Source organism: Heptranchias perlo, chromosome 24, assembly GCF_035084215.1.
Source record: "Heptranchias perlo isolate sHepPer1 chromosome 24, sHepPer1.hap1, whole genome shotgun sequence".
NCBI classification, from domain to species: Eukaryota; Metazoa; Chordata; class Chondrichthyes; order Hexanchiformes; family Hexanchidae; genus Heptranchias; species Heptranchias perlo.
The window spans coordinates 29,583,738-29,607,768 of record NC_090348.1 but is presented as its reverse complement, the minus strand read 5'-3'; the positions used below and the strand labels follow the sequence as shown (position 1 = coordinate 29,607,768).

The 24,031-nt window shown below is 45.6% G+C and overlaps 1 protein-coding gene across 1 annotated transcript in view; it reads left to right on the top strand.

Moving 5' to 3' along the window:
* LOC137341652 (F-box and leucine-rich repeat protein 13-like) overlaps window positions 1-22,469 on the top strand; it is a 239,183-nt gene extending 216,714 nt beyond the window's left edge. The window contains exons 18-19 of the mRNA XM_068004991.1: window positions 6,660-6,823; window positions 21,647-22,469. Of these exons, the coding sequence (XP_067861092.1) occupies window positions 6,660-6,823; window positions 21,647-21,776 (294 nt within the window). The 3' untranslated portion in view covers window positions 21,777-22,469. The remainder of the gene's footprint in view (window positions 1-6,659; window positions 6,824-21,646) is intronic.
* The last annotated feature ends 1,562 nt before the right edge of the window (window positions 22,470-24,031 follow it).

The following is a 24,031-nucleotide window of genomic DNA, read 5'->3' as shown; positions in this document are numbered from 1 at the left end:
CTTCTTCGACAGCACCTCCCAAACCCGCGACCTCTACCACCTAGAAGGACAAGGGCAGCAGGCGCATGGGAACAACACCACCTGCACGTTCCCCACCAAGTCACACACCATCCCGACTTGGAAATATATCGCCGTTCCTTCATTGTCGCTGGGTCAAAATCCTGGAACTCCCTTCCTAACAGCACTGTGGGAGAACCGTCACCACACGGACTGCAGCGGTTCAAGAAGGCGGCTCACCACCACCTTCTCGAGGGCAATTAGGGATGGGCAATAAATGCCGGCCTTGCCAGCGACGCCCACATCCCGTGAACGAATAAAAAAAAAAGCAGCCTTCCTTCAGTTATAACCTGGCTACCTATATATTTGAAATACAGTAATTTCAATATATATAAATTACTGTACACCTTGGCAAAGGAGTTATTGGGAATGATGCTGCTGCTATCTCTATAAGCACAAACCATCATCATGCCACCATCAATAATTTCTCAAGTTTCAGGTTTAGTCTGTACCAGAACAGAGTCCTTTCTTTCAGCCTTTCTCAGGCTCCCACAGTCTTTAAAATGTGCCTTTCAAAAGTCACTGTACACAAATGTCTGCCACATATTCGTATCTAGACGATTGGTAAACCTGAGCTTCTAGCCTGACTCTGACAGGCGGACAGTCCAGCAAGAAATCTACACCTTTCAATGATTGGGTTTTTGGTCAATTATGGGAAGTTGCAACCGGATCTCACAAAGCCTTGTGTTTCTAAGGATACAGTTCTGTACAATCATGAACAAATCAGGACAGATTTGTGGTGCTCACGGACCTAATATTCCCCTTAGAGGAAGGCAGCTGCCTTGGCATTTGGTCATTTATGGATAATAGAGAATATGCCACCTCTTTGGTTTTCAATTTGCTATGGTGCCCATGCCCAGGGGCCCCAGCCAAATATAGGGGTTCCTGGTAAAACCCACCACAATGCAGAAAAACTGTGTACAACTGCTGGATCAGTTTAATTTAAGCATAATATATTGTGATATGATTTCTACTATTATTAATACAGTGTGCAAACATTCTATGGGCCTATTTCTTCATGCATTTTAGCATACATTTGTGTGTTAATGGATCGGGGTGGGGGAGAGGTTGTGCAGGGAAGGTGCGAAGGAGACTTAAATGTTCTTGGTGCCCAAGGCCTCAAGAATTCTTAGTCCGGCTCTGCCAATGTACATCTGTTCATCAGTGCCCTTCAGTTTAATTTGCTCATGCAATGGTCCCTCTGCAGACTCTCTTGCCCTGTCCAGTTCATGAACATCAGTGCTGGATCTCTAAGTTGCAATGTCTTTCTATGAGTTCCCCTGTCAGGTTGGGAGGGGCTCATCTCCACAATAAATAGAGGAAAGGGAAATGAAAATTGATACAATCTACATGATGCTTCAATCTCTCGGAATTTCAGAAGTATGCAGGGTAATAAATACCTTGGTGCTCTGAAAGTTGGCTCTCAGGTGGCAACACCTCAGTCCTTACCGAAGATTCCCCAGCCCGGCTTATTTCCACCACGTGCCCAGCCCCTGCTGTGGCCCTTATCACCAAATCACACTTTGGTCCCTCCCCCTACTCTTCTGGCACCTTCTCCTTTGAGCACTTCACCTTGTTCCACCCCTCTTAACTCTCCTTTAAAATCCTTGTTGTCTACCGCCACCCCCCCTCCGCCCCCTCTCCCCCCACACCACGCGAAGCTCCACCCCGAGTTTCTCACTGAAATATAGAATCATACGGCACAGAAGGTGGCTCTTCGGCCCATTGTGCTTGTGCCGCCTCTCTGAAAGAGCTCCCAATTAGTCCCACTCCCCTTCTCTTTCCCCATTGCCCTGTAAATTTGTCCTTTTTAAGTAGAGATCCAATTCTCTTTTGAAAGTTACTATTGAATCTGCATCTACCACCCTATCAGGCAGTGCATTCCAGATTATAACAACTCGCTAGGTGAAAAAATATTCTCCTCATCTCCCCCATGGCTTTTTTGCCAATTATTTTAAATCTGTCCTTTGGTTACTGACCCTCCTACCAGTAGAAACAATTTCTCCCTATCCATTCAATCAAAATCCCTCTTAATTTTGAACACCTCTATTAAATCTCCCCTTATCCTCCCTCCTTTCCTCTCTAACCTCTGCATTGAGCGACTTCTGATCCTCGGTTATTTCAATTTCCATCTCAACTCTCCTTGTTCTCTTATCTCTGAATTCATTGCCCTCATGTCCTTGCTAATCCTCTCCCTCCATATAAACTCTCCTAACAACGTTCGTGGCCACCTCCCTCGACAATGCCATCTCCCATGGTCTCTCTGCTCCTACGGTCACAATCGCTGACAAGGCCATCTCCAACCACTTTCTTGTATTTCCTCGCCACCCACATCCATCTATCCCTTTCCAACCTCACTTCCTTCTGTGTCTGTCATTGGAAAAAACTTTCCCCCAAAACATTTACAACTGCATTGTCAAACTCCCAACTGCCTAGCCTTTGGGCATCCATTCATCATAAGTTTTCTGCAGCTGTCAATTTGCTCAACCACTCCCTCACCTCAACTTTTGATGCCCTTGTCCCCAGCAAAACCTTTACTGTTGCCTATCTTGGTCATTCCCCCTAGTATGGTTCCCATCTTTTCTCCCTCAAGTTCATGGGGCACAACCTTGGTTTAGCCATCCATCACTAGATCTGGAGAGCAAAGTTAACTCCCGACTTCTTTCCTCCACTACCAGATATTTCCTTAAACCGCCACCCTTGCCCCTTCCACCTTCACCTCTGACAACAAGTGCGAGGAGCTCATAGACTTCTTTGTCACTGAAGTTGAGACCATCCATTCAACTGCCTCTGTTGCTTCCCCCCTTCCCCTAAGCTTCCCCCTGCCCTTGCTCTGAACCTCTCTCTCTCTCTCTACGTTTTCTTCTATGCCCCCTCATGCCTTCTCTGAGCTCATCTTATCCATGAGACCCATCTCCTGCTCCCTTGACCCCCGTCTCACCTATCACCCCTGCACTGCTGACCTACATTGACTCCTGGTCCCCCAACAACTCAAATTTAAAATTCTCATCATTTAAGTCCGTTCCTGGCCTTGCCCTTCCCTATTTCTGTAACCTCCTCAATGAAGGATGCTTGTGACGAAGAAATTAAGATTACCTATCTTGTAGGGTCATCATTCTTTGAATGATAGCTCACTACCATAGTCCTTCCCAACGATCTCGTCAGGCCCTGTTGCGGTCATTATTGTTGTTTTATGATAAGGAAGTCATTCTTAAGATAATGCAGGTCAAAAAGAACTAGCTATCATGCAGATCCTAGGTCTTTATACAGAGCAGGGGCAGGGTTAACATGGGGTATAGTCCCAAAAGCATTAGGGGTTATGGTTAGGCTCACCCCTTAAAATCTGTCTTTCTAAAGTTGAATGTTTCTATTGTACCTAATCTTTTTTCCACCATAAACTTAACCTTAAACTCCACCATTTAGTGTTTACTGCTGCCAACGTGCTCTCTGACCTGCTCTACCATCTCCTAGTTGTTACTTATCAGGTGCAATAGCACCCATGCTCACGTGGGTTCCTTGGGTAATTGTTCAATGCAATAATCCAATATTCTGTCCAGGATCATGTTTTCACTCCTACTGCACCCTTTGTAGATTTCCCATCTAGTCCTAGTAAATTGAAGTTACCTATAACAACTGTAGCTGTACATGCTTCTCTTATTTGATTACAAAGTTCTTGCTCCAGTCCCTCCACCTGACCTGGTAGTCCACCGCAGATGCCCATAGTTAGTTTCCTTCAGCTCAGTCCTCTCATCCCTATCCACGAGTTTTCTACCTTATCTACACCTAGGCCAGATAGCTCCATCTCCTTTATAATCAAGTTCTCCATCACATAAAAGGCTACAGCCCCTCCCAATTTGTCTTTTCTATTTCTACTAAGTAATGTGTGTTCCTGTACATTTACTCAACCCATGTCATTGTTGAACCAAGTCTCTCTGTCCAGCAAGGATCTTCAGTTCTCCCATTTTATTCATAATACAATTAAATAGTGCTACTATTGTGGGAGTGGCATTGCATACACTGTACAGGCGTGGTATCCCATCACTTCTTCAATAAGAATATAGTCCAACATTAAATGGTGAGCTAAAGTGAAAGAGTGGCAGTTCATATGTGGGATTAGAAGGTGACCAATAAGGAATTAGCAGACCAGCTAAATGGCAGGATTAGAGGACAGAAGAATTGAGCAATTTATGCTAGGAGTTTACAAAAATACAAATATTTTGGTGAACCAAATAAGGGTAATTTTTCCCTTGGCTGAGAATTGCTTCAGCAATATCCATCTGGAAAATTATAAAATGTACTGGTTTTATGGTAGCAAGTTACAAGCATAGCCAGTAATTTCCTCAAAGCTGGTCCTGCTCCTGTTTAAGCGGGGTATCTGCCGCAAATTTAAGGCGCCGGAAAGGAGTAGCTCTGAGGAAATTCCCAGTCCATGTCCCTTAATCTAAAACAAAATCAAAATACTGCAGATGCTGGAAATCTGAAATAAAAACAGAAAATGCTGGAAACACTCATCAGGTCAGGCAGCATTTGTAGAGAAATAAACAGAGTTAACGGGCAAAATTTTAGCTCGGAGCCGGGAAACCAGCGCGTCCCTAGATATTCACTTTGGGAATCCGAAAGCCAAAGGTAAATATTTGTGCTGCCGGGTTTCCCATGCGCCAGGCAGCCAGATTGGCAGACTGGTTGCTTGTTGGGAGGGAAAGCAGCTGCGAATCGGAGAAAGGTAGGGAAGGAGAGAGAGATCGTGGGCCGTGGAAGTAATCAGAGGTGGGAGGACATGGACAACATTGGGTGGGCCATGGAGAAGATCAGGGGTCCAGCATCAGGGTGGGGGGTGTGCACCATTATGGGGGAGGGCTAGCATTGGGGGGAGGGAGGTCAGCTGATTGCTCCCGATGAGCTTGTTGGGCCTGGAGGTTGTACCAGGTGAAGAATTGGGCACTCCTGCTCCTCCGGGCCCAAAAGCAGTGCAATAAAGGCAGTCACCTCATGGACCAGGCCCTTCCCGCTTGCTTTCACCTGACGTGAATCAAAAGCGATGGGAAACCTGAACAAGTAAGGTTAAATTTGTTTGACATTTCTAATACACAAAAAATTAAGTGCCTCAACTATCGCAATGAGGTACATTGCCCTTTTAAGTATCAGCCAGCCAGCTTTAAGTGGGGACGGGACTTCCGGGTTTCCGTTGCGCAGCGCATCCAAATGCGCCTGGGTTAAACCCGGAAGTGGGCAAGTTGGAGCCGGGGTGCAGTCCTGCTCCAAAAATCAACTATTTTTACTGCCCACCCACCCCCAACACACCCGTTCTTGGGGTTAAAATTACCCTTAACATTTCAGGTCGAAGACCTTTCATCATCCTCTAATCTGAATCAAGTATTATAGGGTCACTAAGTAATAAATGTTAATTTATAAAAAACACATTGGCCCCGATTTTAAAAGGGAGACGGGAACGATGCTGCGAGCCCCAAAGCGGATAGTGCATCTGGAGAATCCGGGGACCTGGAGGCCCAGCCGATCGTAACAGGAGGGCCTCATTTACTTAAATGTTCCTGGAGTCCCGCTTAAACCGGCCAGATTCACTACCTGGCCGGCGGGAGGGTGTGGCAATTTGGCAGCAGAAGGCCGCGGCTGGGGACCCATTGGAATTGTCCCCGGCATTCAGTGGGAGGAGGGGTCTGGAGGCAATAGGTGGGGGATGGTGCAGAGGCGATCAGGGATGGGGGGGGGGGTGGATTCCACTGCAATCGGGGAAGGCTGGAGCTGAGGAGGTCTGAGGACTCCTTGGGTGTCCTTGGGGAAGCACTCCTGCTCCTCCTGGCCCACAAGGAGTTCTGACAAAAGTAATTTTTAAAAACTTAACTTGGCCTCTTCTGGCCAGTCAATGCCTCCTGCCATGGTTCTGCTGTCGGGCTCCAGGCAGTGCGGGTCTCTCCCTGACTTTTTGTTAAGATGATGTCATCGGTGCTGCGACTTTTGAATTTAAAGTAGTTCCCCGCCTGCCTGGAGCGGGAGCCTCGGCCGACTTGAAAGTCGCGAAGATGAACAAGGCGACCTTAGGCAAGTAAGTTGACTCGGCCTAATCTTAACCCTCCCATTCACCATTCTTACTGGACGAGGGGGGTTAAAATCAAGGCTATTATTTCAAAATATTATAGCTTGATTAGTAAGACAACAGATTCCAACTGTTAAAGAAAAAAGTAACTTACATTTGTATAGCACCTTCACCATCTCAGGAGTGGTAGTCACTGTCATAATACAGGGAAAGGCAGCAGCCAATTTGCGCACAGCAAGCTTGCACATAATGAGATGAATGACCAGATAACGTTTTATTGATGTTGTTTGAGGGATAAATGTTGGCCAGGACACCAGAACTCCCCTGCTTTTCTTTGAATAGTGCCAAGGGATCTTCTGTGTCCATCTGAGAGGCCAGACAGGGCCTCTGTTTAACATCTCATCCGATAGACAGCACCTGCGACACTGCAGCACTCCTTCAGTACTGCACTAATGCGTCAGCCTTAGAGCATTAATGTGATTGTTTTAATAAAATATTGTATTTACAAAATGAGATTTTATTTTTTGTTTTGTTTTCATTGATCCATCAGATTACTGACCTAAGCATCCAGTACCTGGCTGGGGTTTGCCATTATATTTTCTTCTTGGACATCTCAGGTTGCATCAGTCTTTCTGATTCAATATTTACATTCCTAAAGAAGGGCTGCAAAAAGCTACGGATGCTCAAGATGCTGTACTGCACGAGGATCACCAAGTAAGTATAATACACCCCAGTATGATTATCATAGGCTTGAAGGGGTCTCCTGCATTTTCATGTGTTTATGCAAATGGAGAGAACAAAATCAGAGGTAAACAGAAGGAAGAAAATAGGACGATAGGAGTTTGACCAATTGCCCAACCTGAGAAAAAGCGTTTAAGAACAGACAATGCCAACAATAATACACAATTCTGTGGCACTTCTGACATAAAAGAAACATCTCAGAGCACTTTAGAAGGGGAGACACTAAGGAGGAGAGGAGGAAAGGTGGAGGAAAAGAGAAAGAGATGGTTTTTTTTGAGGATTTTGAAAGCAGGGTGAGAGATAGTAAGGCAAATTGGCTTTGAGATCGAGTTGCAGAAGTGACGTACTGACTGAAGAATTGGCTTTCTGTGATGCAGTGAAGGAGTAGTAGTTGGCATTAGCCATAGAATATTTTTTTAAATTCGTTCATGGGATGTGGGCGTCGCTGGTGAGGCCGGCATTTATTGCCCATCCCTAATTGCCCTTGAGAAGGTGGTGGTGTGCCGCCTTCTTGAACCGCTGCAGTCCGTGTGGTGACGGTTCTCCCACAGTGCTGTTAGGAAGGGAGTTCCAGGATTTTGACCCAGCGACGATGAAGGAATGGTGATATATTTCCAAGTCGGGATGGTGTGTGACTTGGAGGGGAACGTGCAGGTGGTGTTGTTCCCATGTACCTGCTGCCCTTGTCCTTCTAGGTGGTAGAAGTCGCGGGTTTGGGAGGTGCTGTTGAAGAAGCCTTGGCGAATTGCTGCAGTGCATCCTGTGGATGGTACACACTGCAGCCACTGTGCAACGGTGGTGAAGGGAGTGAATGTTTAGGGTGGTGGATGGGTTGCCAATCAAGCTGGCTGCTTTGTCCTGGATGGTGTCAAGCTGCACTCATCCAAGCAAGTGGAGAGTATTCCATCACACTCCTGACTTGTGCCTTGTAGATGGTGGAAAGGCTTTGGGGAGTCAGGAGGTGAGTCACTCGCTGCAGAATACCCAGCCTCTGGCCTGCTCTCATCGCCACAGTATTTATATGGCTGGTCCAGTTAAGTTTCTGGTCAATGGTGACCCCCAGGATGTTGATGGTGGGGGATTCGGCAATGGTAATGCCGTTGAATGTCAAGGGGAGGTGGTTAGACTCTCTCTTGTTGGAGATGGTTATTGCCTGGCACTTGTCTGGCGCGAATGTTACTTGCCACTGATGAGCCCAAGCCTGGATGTTGTCCAGGTCTTGCTGCATGCGGGCTCAGACTGCTTCATTATTTGAGGGGTTGCGAATGGAACCGAACACTGTGCAATCATCAGCGAACATCCCCATTTCTGACCTTATGTTGGAAGGAAGGTCATTGATGAAGCAGCTGAAGATGGTTGGGCCTAGGACACTGCCCTGAGGAACTCCTGCAGCAATGCCCTGGGGCTGATATGATTGGCCTCCAACAACCACTACCATCTTCCTTTGTGCTCGGTATGACTCCAGCCACTGGAGAGTTTTCCTACTGATTCCCATTGACTTCAATTTTACAAGGGCTCCTTGGTGCCACACTCGGTCAAATGCTGCCTTTATGTCAAGGGCAGTCACTCTCACCTCACCTCTGGAATTCAGCTCTTTTGTCCACGTTTGGACCAAGGCTGTAATGAGGCCTGGAGCCGAGTGGTCCTGGCGGAATCCAAACTGAGCATCGGGGAGCAGGTTACTGGTGAGTAAGTGTTGCTTGATAGCACTGTCGACGACACCTTCCATCACTTTGCTGATGATTGAGAGTAGACTGATGGGGCGGTAATTGGCCGGATTGGATTTGTCCTTTTTTTGTGGACAGGACATACCTGGGCAATTTTCCACATTGTCGGGTAGATGCCAGTGTTGTAGCTGTACTGGAACAGTTTGGCTAGATGCACGGCTAGTTCTGGAGCACAAGTCTTCAGTATTAGAACCGGGACGTTGTCGGGGCCCAGAGCCTTTGCTGTATCCAGTGCACTCAGCCGTTTCTTGATATCACGTGGAGTGAATCGAATTGGCTGAAGACTGGCTTCTGTGATGGTGGGGATATAGGGAGTAGGCCGAGATGGATCATCCACTCAGCACTTCTGGCTGAAGATGGTTGCAAATGCTTCAGCCTTGTCTTTTGCACTCACATGCTGGACTCAGCCATCATTCAGGACGGGGATGTTTGCAGAGCCTCCTTCTCCCGTTAGTTGTTTAATTGTCCACCACCATTCACGACTGGATGTGTCAGGACTGCAGAGCTTTGATCTGATCCGTTGGTTGTGGAATCGCTTAGCTCTGTCTATAGCATGTTGCTTCCGCTGTTAAGCATGCATGTAGTCCTGAGTTGTAGCTTCACCAGGTTGGCACCTCATTATTAGGTACGCCTGGTGCTACTCCTGGCATGCTCTTCTATACTCCTAATTGAACCAGGGTTGATCCCCTGCCTTGTTGGTAATGGTAGACTGAGGAATATGCCGGGCCATGAGATTACAGATTGTGCTGCAATACAATTCTGCTGCTGCTGATGGCCCCCAGCACCTCATGGATGCCCAGTTTTGAGCTGCTAGATCTGTTCTTAATCTATCTCATTTAGCACGGTGGTAGTGCCACACAACACATTGGATGGTGTCCTCAGTGCGAAGACTTGCCCCATGCTGTCAGAAATTTCAATGTTCTCCCCAGAGAACCCATGCAGACCTCTCCTCAGGCCTTTGGTTAAGGGGACTAAACTTAAATCATCTTTAAAAATTCATTACCCAATCTTCAGGGGTCCGGGCTACTTCAGCTCTTTTGTCCATATTTGGACCAAGGCTGTAATGAGGTCTGGAGCCGAGTGGTCCTGGCGGAACCCAAACTTAGCATCGGTGAGCAGGTTATTGGTGAGTAAGTGCCACTTGATAGCACTGTCGATGACACCTTCCATCACTTTGCTGATGATTGAGAGTAGACTGATAGGGCGGTAATTGGCCGGATTGGATTTGTCCTGCTTTTTGTGGACAGGACATACCTGGGCAATTTTCCACATTGTCGGGTAGATGCCAGTGTTGTAGCTGTACTGGAACAGTTTGGCTAGAGGCATGGCTAGTTCTGGAGCACAAGTCTTCAGCATTACAGCCAGGATTTTGTCGGGGCCCATAGCCTTTGCTATATCCAGTGCACTCAGCCGTTTCTTGATATCACGTGGAGTGAATCGAATTGGCTGAAGACTGGCTTCTGTGATGGTGGGGATTTCGGGAGGAGGCCGAGATGGATCATCCACTCAGCACTTTTGGCTGAAGATGGTTGCAAACGCTTCAGCCTTGTCTTTTGCATTCACGTGCTGGACTCCGCCATCATTGAGGATGGGGATGTTTGCAGAGCCTCCTCCTCCCGTTAGTTGTTTAATTGCCCACCACCATTCACGACTGGATGTGGCAGGACTGCAGAGCTTTGATCTGATCCGTTGGATGTGGAATCGCTTAGCTCTGTCTAGAGCATGTCGCTTCCGCTGTTTAGCATGCATGTAGTCCTGAGTTGTAGCTTCACTGGGTTGGCACCTCATTTTCAGGTACGCCTGGTGCTGCTCCTGGCATGCTCTTCTACACTCCTCATTGAACCAGGGTTGATCCCCTGGCTTGTTGGTAATGGTAGAGTGAGGAATCTGCCGGGCCATGAGGTTACAGATTGTGCTGGAATACAATATATGGTGGGTCTTAATTTATCTCTGGACCTGGTGCCTCATTAAAAAATACATCTAATTTTATGAATATGTTGGTATCCTAGCAGGCAGCCCAGATACATTTTTCATGAACGAAATACCAGATGTAGCATTGAAGTCTAGGAGAAGAGTGGGTAGTGGCACAGTATTCAGCACTTCTGCATTACTCTTGAACACCACAGTACTCTGAAAAATCAGGGCAAGAGGACACTAATGGCATCACATGTACAAGTAGGTGGAACAACTTTTGAGAAGACAAAGAAATGTCAACGAGAAGCAACTGTACACTTAAATGTTTACACAAGGCAATTATGTACAGAGTCAGAAGTATGCCTGCTGTGAGATTTCCCTAAAGAATTCCTTTAATTTCTTTTTCTTTGTTTTCCTCTGAATATTCTATTTTGCAATAGGAGTAATTTATCAGCATAAAACCATTTTAACATACATGGCAGAGTAGTTTCAAGCAGACTACTAGTCCTCGTTTTTTGCTGCCGAGCGTGTTCAGGATGGGTGGGGTTGCGGGCGGGAGGGAAACCCCCATGGGGAGCTTAGCGTGAGGCCAGGGACATTTTAATTCCCGGGCCCCATTTGAAAATTGCAGCACTGTCTCCTGCCCGAAACCAGCAGGACTGACACAGGGCCGATGGGCGGGAATGGAAAATTGGGTCGGGAGCCTTAGGATGCCGGGGACTCAATATAATGTCAGTGCTCTGAAAAGGCTTTGGCAGCTGATGCCAGCACGCAGAGGGAGAGGAAAGGCCAGGGCTGCGGAGGCCCAAGGACTCTTTGCGGGGCTTGGGTTTTTTTTATTCGTTCATGGGATGTGGGCATCGCTGGCAAGGCCAGCATTTATTGCCCATCCCTAATTGCCCTCGAGAAGGTGATGGTGAGCCGCCTTCTTGAACCGCTGCAGTCCGTGTAGTGACGGTTCTCCCACAGTGCTGTTAGGAAGGGAGTTCCATGATTTTGACCCAGCGACGATGAAGGGATGGCAATATATTTCCAAGTCGGGATGGTGTGTGACTTGGAGGGGAACGTGCAGGTGATGTTGTTCCCATGTGCCTGCTGCCCTTGTCCTTCTAGGTGGTAGCGGTCGCGGGTTTGGGAGGTGCTGTCGAAGAAACCTTGGCGAGTTGCTGCAGTGCATCCTGTGGATGGTTCACACTGCAGCCACAGTGTGCCGGTGGTGAAGGGAGTGAATGTTTAGGGTGGTGGATGGGTTGCCAATTAAGCTGGCTGCTTTGTCCTGGATGGCGTCGAGTTTCTTGAGTGTTGTTTGGAGCTGCACTCATCCAGGCAAGTGGAGAGTATTCCATCACACTCCTGACTTGTGCCTTGTAGATGGTGGAAAGGCTTTGGGGAGTCAGGAGGTGAGTCACTCGCCACAGAACACCCAGCCTCTGACCTGCTCTTGTAGCCACAATATTTATGCGGCTGGTCAATGGTGACCCCCAGGATGTTGATGGTAGGGGATTCGGTGATGATAATGCCATTGAATGTCAAGGGGAGGTGGTTAGACTCTCTCTTGTTGGAGATAGTCATTGCCTGGCACTTGTCTGGGTGGTCCTGGGGGTAGCACTGCTCTTCCTGGTGCACAAGAAGTTCTCACAAAAGTAATTTTGCAATACTTACCTTGGCCTCTTCTGGCCAGTTAGTGCCTCCCACCTTGGTTCGGCTGCTGAGTATTACACTGTGTGGGCCTCCCCCAACTCAATGTTAAAATCATGTCGCGGCACCAATGGCCTTATCGGGCTGCAACTTTTGAATTTAAAGTAGTGCCCCTGCTTACCTGAAATGGCGTTGGCGGGAATGGAGTGCGTATGTCAACCCCTTCCACGCACCATTCTTGTTGGAAAGGGAACTTAAAACTAAGGCCTTATTATCAGTCTGATCAGTTTGAAGAGGGTGTGCATGGAAGAGAACTGCTGACTACATCAGTTTTACTCCCACCCAAAAAATAGAGGTTCTGCAATGTAGCATTCTTTCCATTCACTCCACTAAGGGCTGTAGGGACTTGCTAAAAATAGTGATAGGTTGGTACTCCCAAGACTGTCACTACCTGATCTACCAAATCATAAACTTAAAGGAGATTTTCCTCCCGACCCCTACAGCAGTGCAGCTTCAATAGGGAAGGACTTTGCCTGGTCCATGCCTGGGCCTCTGACATGGAAGTAACATTGACTTGCCAAAGGGTGCTGCACTTAGTGTACCTTCCAGTTACATGCAGTGGCACACCCTTAGGTGGTATGAATGTTGCTATTCTGGGAGGCACTTTACAGATCCCATCTTCTGGTTTGCATAGTTTTATGTACAAACATACTGGCCAACATACATACAAATATGAAAAGGATGGAAACCATCCAGTCCATCAAACCCACCCCATCCAGCCATGGTACATACATGTATATCACTTATCCATTTATTTGCTGCCTTTCCCCTCCCTCCCACACTAACATATTCTCTTTGGAGAGACAAAAACAACCTGAGGCTAATTTAGGAAAAACTCTTGAGAAATTCCTCTCCAACTTTCTATCACAATCAGGCAATCCAGGATACCACAAGAACCCATAAATCCTTCTGATCCCAGCTAACTTGCATATTACCATCTATAATTAGAAATCTCTTCCTTTCAGGAAATTGCTCAGCTGTTTTTTTTGAAGGACTGCTGGAAATTTATACCCACCGCATGATTCAGTAATCTGTTCCAGAGGATGATGAGTCTCTGAAAAGAAATACTTCTTAACTTCCAAACTAACTCCTTGCTTATGCGTTTTATATGCATGTCTCTAGTTCTCCCATTCCTAGCCAACTCAATTAATCTACCCAACTTTACAGAATCTGATGCCTTCTTCATTTTAAATGCCTTAATTGTATCAATGCACAGATGCTCCTCCACATGACCAGATAATATCCCAGGGTCACTGCTAAAGACTAAATCTAACAGATTATTTTTCTTAGTATGCTCCCCAACATGTTGAGTTAAGAAGTAGTTGTTGACAGTATCAACAAATATTTCTGCCTTGTCTCCCTCTAAACTTGGCTGCCACCCTCCCCTGTCCATCAGTCCATTTAATGGCTAGGCAATTGAAATCCCCCATAACACTACCCTGTACTGCTGTTTTCTAATTTTTCCATTGTTGCCTGTCCTGCTGGGCATATTGACTTGGAGACTAATAACAAGTGCCAATTTCCTGATCCAGCTGCACCCAAACTGCCTCAGCTCCTTTCTGTTGTGAGATATTTAGAAAGAAGAGTTGGGTTTTATTTTTCCATGTACTGTACCCATGGGGTTGAGGAGGTTATTACAGGGGAACTACTGGTTCTGCTATTTTCTTTTGGAGACAGATAAACGAGAGTGAGAGAGAGAGAAAAATAGGTCAGGGAAAAGAGATAGCAACAGAGGAGTTGAGAGCAAAGATAGACAAGTATAAATTACAAAACTTCTAGAGAGTTAGAGACAAAGTACACTTATTTGCAGAGCAAGTCATGCAAACACACAGCTCAAGGAAACTATGTGAACCACTGATATGCATGGATGGTGCATACCCATTAAGTGAGTCACACAGACCTGTAGTGCACATACATACATTAACCAGGGATAAGAACTGAAGGACAAGCAGCTCTAAATCCCCTCTCAGCACACGTATAGGCAGACAGATAATATCAAGAATTGGCCACTGTTTTGCTGGTGAAGAAACAGCTGGGTGGCAACCTCATTGTATAGTTCTGAGTGACAATGTCCCCTACTTTTACTTGGAGACGGGACCGGAGCGTGTGCGGGCGGTAGCTTTCTTGTCAGAATCCACCCGTCCGTGGATGTGCCGCCCACCCACATAATGGAATTTCCCATTCACTACTTAAAGCCTCAGTCCCACTCTGCAAGGGAGTCTGAGGGATAAGAGTCCATCGACTAGAAAATGCAGTTAAAAATCGGTGACATGGCTGAAAAGAGAGAGAAGGTGGCCCCCAGGTTCTCAGATGCTTCCCTGGAGATCATGCTGGATGCAGCGAGGGCCACGAAGGATGTGCTGTTCACCACAAGTTGGAAGAAGAAACCTGCTGCCACCATGAAGAAGGCATTGGATAGAGGGGGTTGAGGAAGTCAGCAGCAAGAGCATCACAACCAGTTCCTGGATCCAGTGCAGGAAACATTTCAATGACCTGACTAGCTCTGGAAAGGTCAGCACACGTCCTTCTTTACCCATCTCCTGCAATGCACCTCCACCTACTCCCCTTTGTCCCTCCCAAACCATTCATACCACTCTTCATCCCTGCATCAATCTCCTCAGCACCAATCGCAATGGTACATTGCACCACCTCCCATCCTCACTCCTTACACATGCTTACCTCCTGCTTGCTCTTTTCACAGCTGCCAATAACCCCATCATCATTTCATCTCATCTGAGCTACTCGACCTGTACCTACTTTCAGCAGACATCCTCAATTCACACTGTAGCTACTTTCTGAAAATGTATGACATCCCACTCTTTTTACATCTGCCTGATTCTCACTTTCACCTAATACACTACATCCATTGGAAGCACACATCCTTGCACTCATAACAGTGCCCTACCCCACTTTGCAGGAGAAGGGAGCACAGAATCCCAGGAAGAGGGCCAGGACGTGTGGAGGACCACCAGAGATTGTGGAAGTGACCCCGGCAGAGGAGGCACTGGAGATAAGTGGCACCTCCAGCACCCTGGGTATTGGTGATGATGAGGTTGGTGGTCCAGGGTGACTGATTTTACCTTACACCCCGTCATCTACCACAAACCAATTGCACCTTCGGCCGACTTCAATGCATCAACCTATATGGTCAAGTGCTTCGCGTGCATATTAACATCTTTTAAGTACCTTTACTAAATCTTTACCCTTTCTTCTTTTCACCACGGCCCTCACATTAAGAACACGAGCCCCGTCCCACAGAGGAAGAAGACTCCTCGAGGACCTCATCCCTCCTGAGGACGCACCGTCACGCGCTACATGGGTTGCAGGCACCAGCACAGATACTGGCACATCAAGTGGGCGTGTTGGTCAGATAGATGTGCTGACACTTGGTGAGTCTCACAGCACAAGTGAGCAGGAGAAGATAGTGGTGGCAGGGACAGCTGAGGAGAATATGCACCATGGGGGGATGTCCTTTCCAAGCTCTGCTCAGCTGGACAGAGATGTAGAACTCCACGGGCCAGCAATAAAAGGAATACTGGAGGCACAGAAACAATGCGTGAGGTATTGGCAGTCTGCCAGGCACTCTGTCTATGGCAGGGAGGGTGGATGAGTCTACTTCCACCATCTGTGGGGTGCTCTCACAGGGATAATCAACTCTGCAATCTACATGAAGCAGATGGCTCACAGCAGGAGTCACTGCTACCAGCCTTTGTAGCCTTCCTAGAGGCTCATACAGTTGCAATGCAGACTCTGAGCTCCAATGTCTGTTCCAGCTCTGAGAGAAGTTGGTGGACGGAGTAGATCGAGGCTCCCAAGGCATCACTCATTTCCTGCAGTCTGCTCTCCCGCAGACCAGCAGGACTGATGTGCCACTGCCCCATGGGAGGGAGGTTGGTGGAATGGACAAAGTATATGCAGATCTCTCTCAGGACATCAGCATGTACCATCTATTGCCACCCACTCAACCAAAACGCGACATGGTGCCTGAACTCGAGCTGGTCCAGACTGCCTCGGCGGAAGTGCAGGAGGTCCAGTCAGTAGCAAGGTCCTCACGGGCTCCAGTACCCAGAGGCCATTGGCCGCGAGCATCTCAGGAGTCTGAGAAAGATAAACAGCAGCCTACCACCACCTCTGCTCAAGCCACAGTGATAGTACCTTGTAGAAGTAGGAAGTGAATGGCTAAACAGATGACTTAGGGTGTTGCACTAATTGACTTGTTAAGATTTGATTTTAGAGCATATTAAAACCTTTTTCACATCTGTCATTTTTGTGTGTCTAGTTTTTAGGACCTAGGTGTGGAAGTCTGAGCAATGTTTTCAAGATGACAAGTTGGAGGATGGCAAAGCAATGGAGTGAGGTTTGCAGGACTGTTAGTGCAAGGGGGTGTGATCACACAAGAGTGGTGGAAGTGACAGATGTCTACGTGAAGCGCCAAGCTATGACAGCATCCCTCGCATCTCAAGCCGCAAAATGCTCTCACGCCCTGCGTCATGTTCTCCATCTTCCTCCTTACCATCCTCTTCCTCATCAGATGATGAGTCAAGAGAACATAAGAAATAGTAGCAGGAGTAGGCAATACGGCCCCTCGAGCCTGGTCCGCCATTCAATAAGATCATGACTGATCTTCAACCTCAACTCCACTTTCCCGCCTGATCCCCACATCCATTCATCCCCCCAGAGTCCAAAAATCTATCTATCTCAGCCTTGAACATACTCAACGACTCAGCATCCACAGCCCTCTGGAGTAGAGAATTCCAAAGATTTGCAACCCTCTGAGTGAAGAAATTCCTCCTCATCTCAGTCTTAAATGGCCGACCCCTTATCTTGAGACTATGCCCCTTAGTTCTAGACTCTTCAGCCAGTGGAAACAACCTCTCAGCATCTACCTTGTCAAGCCCCCTCAGAATCTTATATGTTTCAATAAGATCACCTCTTATTCTTCTAAACTCCAGAGAGTATAGGCCCATTCTACTCAGTCTGTCCTCATAGGACAACCCTCTCATCCCAGGAATCAGTCTAGTGAACCTTCGCAAGTATATCCTTCCTTAGATAAGGAGACCAAAATTGTACCCATACTGCAGGTATGGTCTCACCAAGGCCCTGTACAATTGTAGGAAGACTTCCTTACTCTTGTACTCCAACCCCCTTGCAATAAAAGCCAACATACCATTTGCCTTCCTAATTGCTTGCTGTACCTGCATGCTAACTTTCTGTGTTTCTTGTACGAGGACACCCAAATCGCTCTGAACATCAACATTTAATAGTTTCTCACCATTTAAAAAATATTCTGTTTTTCTATTCTTCCTACCAAAGTGAATAACCTCATATTTCCCCACATTATACTCCATCTGCCCACTCACTTAACCTGTCTATATCACTTTGCAGACACTTTGTGTCCTCCTCACCGCTTACTTCCCCACCTAGCTTTGCACTGTCAGCAAACTTGGATACATTATATTTGCTCCCTTCATCTAAGTCATTAATATAGATTGTAAATAGCTGAGGCCCAAGCACTAGTCCTTGCAGCACCCCATTAGTTACAGTCTGCCAACCTGAAAATGACCCGTTTATCCCTACTCTCTGTTTTCTGTCCGTTAACTAATTCATGCTAATATATTACCCCCAACCCCATGAGCCCTTATCTTGCGTAACAACCTTTTATGTGGCACCATATCGAATGCCTTTTGAAAATCCAAATATTCTACATCCACTGGTTTCCTCTTTATCTACCCTGCTAGTTACATCCTCAAAAAACTCCAATAGATTTGTCAAACATGATTTCTCGTTCATAAAACCATGTTGACTCTGCCTAATCATGTTATGATTTTCTATGTACCTTGTTACCTCTTCCTTAATAATGGATTCCAGCATTTTCCTGATGATTGCTGTCAGGCTAACTGGCCTGTAGTTCCCTGTTATCTCTCTCCCTCCTTTCTTGAAAAGCGGTGTTACATTTGCTACCTTCCAATACGCTGGGACTGTTCTAGAATCTAGGGAATTTTGGAGGTCCTGAAGGCCCTCCTGCAGCTCCAGTCCTCTTTGTTGACCGAAGTTATGCAGGATGCAACATCCCACTATTATTCTGGATACTCTGGCTGGTGAGTATTGCAGGAAGCTTCCAGACCTGTCAAGGCACCTGAACCTCAACTTCAGCATCCCAATCACCTGCTCTATGACACATCATGTGGTGATGTGGCTGCTGTTGTACCTGTTCTGCTGTGGAGTGGTGGCATTCTGAAGAGGTGTCAGCAGCCATGGTAGAAGGGGATATCCATTGTCCCCAAGCAGCCATCCTTTAAGATTGGTCCCAAGGCGAAAAATGGTGGGGATATTTAGCCTGATGTAATATGAAGGCATCATGGCAGCTCCCTGGGTATTGGGTAATACCTGCATGAACCTCTTGTAGTTGCACACGAGCTGAACGTTAATGGAGTGGAAACCCTTGCAGTTAACAAAGGCTCCTTATTTAAAAATTTACTCCACTATTTAAAAAAAGGAGGGAGAGAGAAAACAGGGAACTACAGACCGGTTAGCTTAACATCAGTAGTAGGGAAAATGCTAGAGTCTATTATAAAGGATGTGATAACAGGACATTTAGAAAATATCAACGGCATTAGACAGGGTCAACATGGATTTATGAAAGGGAAATCATGTTTGACAAACCTACTGGAGTTTTTTGAGGATGTGGTTTATTTGGATTTTCAGAAGGCCTTTGATAAAGTCCCACATACGAGGTTAGTGTGCAAAATTAAAGCACATGGGATTGGTGGTAATATACTGGCATGGATTGAAAATTGGTTAACAGACAGGAAACAGAGAGTAGGAATAAATGGGTCTTTTTCAGGGTGGCAGGCAGTGACTGGTGGGGTACCGCAGGGATCAGTGCTTGGGCCTCAGCTATTCACAATACATATCAATGATTTGGATAAGGGAACCAAATGTAATATTTCCAAGTTTGCTGACGACACAAAACTAGGTGGGATTGTGAGTTGTGAGGAGGATGCAAAGAGGCTTCAAGGCAAGTTGAGTGAGTGGGCAAATACAGGCAGATGCACTATAATGTGGATAAATGTGAAGTTATCCATTTCGGAAGGAAAAACAGAAAGGCAGAGTATTATTTAAATGGTGATAGATTGGGGAATGTTGATGTACAAAGGGACCTGGATGTCCTTGTACACCAGTCACTGAAAGCAAACATGCAGGTGCAGCAAGCAGTTAGGAAGGCAAATGGTATGTTGGCCTTCATTGCATGAGGATTTGAGTATAGGAGCAAGGGTGTCTTACTGCAGTTATACAGGGCCTTGGTGAGACCACACCCGGAGTATTATGTGAAGTTTTGGTCTCCTTACCTAAGAAAGGATATACTTGCCATAGAGGGAGTGCAGCGAAGGTTCACCAGACTGATCCCAGGGATGGCCACGACTGTCATATGAGGAGAGATTGGGTCGACTCGGCCTATCTTCACTCGAGGTTAGAAGAATGAGAGGGGATCTCATTGAAATATATAAAATTCTGACAGGGCTAGACAGACTGGATGCAGGGAGGATGTTTCCCCTGGCTGGGGGGGTCCAGAACGAGGGGTCACAGTCTACAGGATAGGACACTTAGGACTGAGATGAGGAGAAATTTCTTCATTCAGAGTGTGGTGAACCTGTGGAATTCTCTACCACAGAAGGCTGTGGAGGCTAAGTCACTGAATATATTTAAGAAGGAGCTAGATTAACGGCAATTGATACTAGCTCAATTGCTAAATTTAAATCTGCGATAGATAGCTTTTTGGCAACCAAAAGGTATTAAGGGATATGAGCCAAAGGCAGGTATATGGAGTTAGATCACAGATCAGCCATGATCTTATCAAATGGCGGAGCAGGCACAAGGGGCTGAAATGGCCTACTCCTGTTCCTATATGTTCCTATAGATTTCTAGACACAAAAGGCATCAAGGGGTATGGGGACAGAGCGGGAATATAGTATTGAGATAGAGGATCAGCCATGATCATATTGAACGTCAGAGCAGGCTCGAAAGGCCAAATGGCCTACTTCTGCTCCTATTTTCTGTTTCTATGCTCCTGGCTGGTTGGCCCTGATGGCTCCATGTCTGTAGTCTGTGGACCCTGCACTTGTGGAAAGCCAGGCAGAACTGCAAACCCAAATGCTCTCTCTCTGTCTGACTGCTGTCATCAGTTGGGAAGGAGATATATCAACTCTCCCTAACAAACAACGCATCGGTCACCTGCTTGATGCATTTGTGTGTGGCTGACTGCAGATATGTCCCCCTTGGCAGCCTGGAAGGATCCAGAGCCATAAAAGTTGAGAGCAGTGGTTACTTTCACTGCCACTGGCATGGCATAGCCATTAAGTCCAGCAGGCAGGAGGTCTTCCTCGAGGAAGCTGCAGAGGTCTGCGACCACCTACCTTTACAATCGGAGCCTCCTGAAGCATTGTTCGTCAGACAGGTCAGGGATGCTGAGCCTCTGTCTGTACACCCTGTGAGATAGGTAAGACCTTCTGCGCATATGCCCCCTCTGTTGCTGCCTTCTCTGCATCCCACCTGCGACTCCTTCTTCAGCACGCCCTTGCTGCTGGTCCTCCTCCGCCTCACTCCAGTAGAGTGCATTTCTTTTACAAAAGAGTATCAAAAGCACAACCGAAAGCAAACAGTGATCACAGAATCATAGCCCACAATGAACTGAAGTAGCACCTGTGAGTGCAACAGCTTTATTCATATCAGGTCTCCTTTAGTCACAGCACACTTAGCAGCTACCACCTAATCCCGCCAGGGTTCCCCTGGCAACTTTACCGACCTGTGTGAAACCTATGCTGCACTAGTTAAAATTAAATTGAGGTCCTAATTGTTCCATAGGACCCCAGTTTACATCTATTCATGAGCCTCCTCCCTCTCTTCAGTGAGAGGTTCATCGACCTCAATACTCGCTGCCGTTAATATCATGGCGGCCAGGAACGTGCTGAGTTGGGTGAGGGATTGCATTTCCAGTATTTTATCTCCTCGCCAGCCCTCTGCCTGTTGGTTGGGGAGGTTAAAATCTAGGCATTGCACCTCTCAGAAATAAATTTGGACAGTCAGTTCCTGGTGGGTGCAGGCCCACAGCACAAAACTGTCCACAATTTGGCACTAACCCAGCAGTTTCAATAAAGATGATTGATGCAAGAAATAGTTAGTTGAAGCTAAGGTTTTTTACTGGGGGGAGGAAAAGAAAAAAGTGAATGTAGCTTTATTCTGCAACAGGTTTCACTATGTCTTAACCAGAAAATGTAAAAAGACTTTCCTATCTAGAATTAATATCCCTCACTGCGATAAGCACAAATAATTCTGTACTGAACATTGAAACAGATAACATTCTCTTCCACCCTCCCTCCCTCCTTTAATTTGTACTACACATTGCACTGAAGAGCATTTGTTTACTGCAACTAATAAGTATTTTGTTTTTCTAATTTAGCCAAGCTGTCAAAGCAGTAAGTAATATTCAACAATTGGAATACAGTGACGACGATCCACCTGTATGGTTTGGATACGATAGACAAGGGAACTTACTTGTCCCCAGCAAGGAGGAAGATGAAATGGTATAAAAGACTTAATCAGTAGATTGCTATGAATATCAGAAATCCACATGTACAGAATTAAAACTTACATATTTTTAATTTAATAATTTGTAGACAGAACGTTTAACTATGACCAATTGATTACCTGGGCAGCAAAAACAGATTAAATTTGACAATGAAAAATCCAAGATAGCACTGTATTTATTGTTGTGGCAAGACCTGACTAATTTAAAGAAACCAAAATCATAAATAGTATACACATAAAATATTATAATCAAAGCTGTGTTTGTAGTCAAGTAGGTTTCTAACATGTAACCCTGGTTTTTGTCCCTTTGTAACATGTAAAGGTAACAAAATAGTATGTAGCTTCAATTGTAATGTAGTGACCATTCCAAAAATGCATACTTGCATACTCTACAACATTCACTAATTTGAGAGTTCAATGGGTTATGGTTAAAATGGGGGCAGGAGTGGTGAAAGATAGGGAAGAAAGATCTGCATTCAGTAACCAACTGTGTATGACAAGCACTCCATCTGAAACTGATCATAAGGTTGAACATTATCAATAGATTCCAACTTGTGGTACTTTTAGTTTTAAAATTATATTTATGTGCACACAAGCTAGAAATCAAATTGTGCACCACTGGATTTTCTTCTGTTACACACATCCCTAATTAGTCATTGAGCCATTAACGTAGTTCTAGCAATGAAACATTCAAAAACTACATTGCTGCAACACTGTGTTCAAAGTATTGCTTAAATCAGTTTTGAAAAGATTTGTTTAAACTACTTTTTGGATATACACATTTCAAAACAGACTGACAAATAAAGGAGATGAATTATTCAGTAACAACATGGTTTGCTTATCAAATTTCATTGTATGCTTTTAAATTAGAAAAATAGTAATCAAGTGCATAGTCTGTGTCATAAATGGTACCAGAATCATTTTTCAGTAGGTACACTGTAGTTTAAGTTCAAGGCCACTGTCAACAGATACAAGATAAAAATTGGATCTCACTTATGTTAATAATACATATTTTGTAGATATATAATGTAGTAATTTGAATACAATCTTATTGGCCAATCCAAAGGCTGCAGCCAATCTAATGCTGGTCCCAGATTTTAAGAGGGCTAACTTTTGAAAAATGGCTGAAGATCTGGCAGAAATTAACTGGGCAACCCTACTAGATAGGCAATCAAGTACTGAGGATAAATGGGTTCTATTTAAAACCACTCAAACAGAATGAAGCCATGTATGTCCCAATGGTTAAAAGAAGGGCACATGGTAAAACAAAACCATCATGGTTGACAAGGAACGTACAGAGGCAAATTCGATTGAAACAGAAGGCATTCTACACACTTAAGGCATGTAATTCACAGAATGGGAAAAGTATCACATGCAATTAAGGAAGACAAAAACAGCCATAAGATTAGCCAAGAGATCGCTAGAAAAGAAGATGGTGCTTAATTGTGGCAGTAATAGTAAAAGCTTTTTTAGCTGGGTCAGAAATTAGAAGACCATAAAGGACCTTATAGGGCCACTAAAGGATACTGTAGGGCAGATTCAAACTGATTCTCAGGTAATGGTAGAGCTGCTAAATGACTATTTTTCATCAGTCTGTACTCCTGTACTTGATGCTTATATTCCAGATGAAGGGTGCTCAGTATTGAATATCATTATTATTATTAAAATAGATAGTAATGTCACCTTGGATGGATTAGGAAAGCTTAAAATTGATGGGGCTCCAGGTCCGGATAATATCCATTCAAGGGTGATTAAAGAGATGGGACAGGTGCTCTGTGAGCCCCTTGCCCGTATCTTCAATAGTTCAATAGAGTCAGGGATATAGAATGTTGTGGTAGCAGTAGAAATTTGAAACACTGAATTAGGAATTGGCTGCAATCATGCAGCCAAAAAGTTGTAGTTAATGGATGCGACTCAGCTTGGAGATATGTTACTAGTGGTGTCCCCCAGGGATCGGTCGTGGGCCTGCTACTCTTCACGGACTTTATTAACAACCTGGACAGCGGTGTTGTGAGTATGGTTATTAAGTTTGCAGACGACACCAAAATCTGTGCAGGGGTTAAGACGGTAGAGGAGTACAATCAAATCCAAAAAGATTTCGTTGTCCTGGGGGAGTGGGCCACACATTGACAAATGGCATTTGATTCAGATAAATGTAGTGTCATGCATGTTGGTAGGGCCAACACAGAACACATGTATCATTTACAGGGAACAATACTGAAAGAGGTTGTGATAGAAAAAGACCTTGGTGTTATTG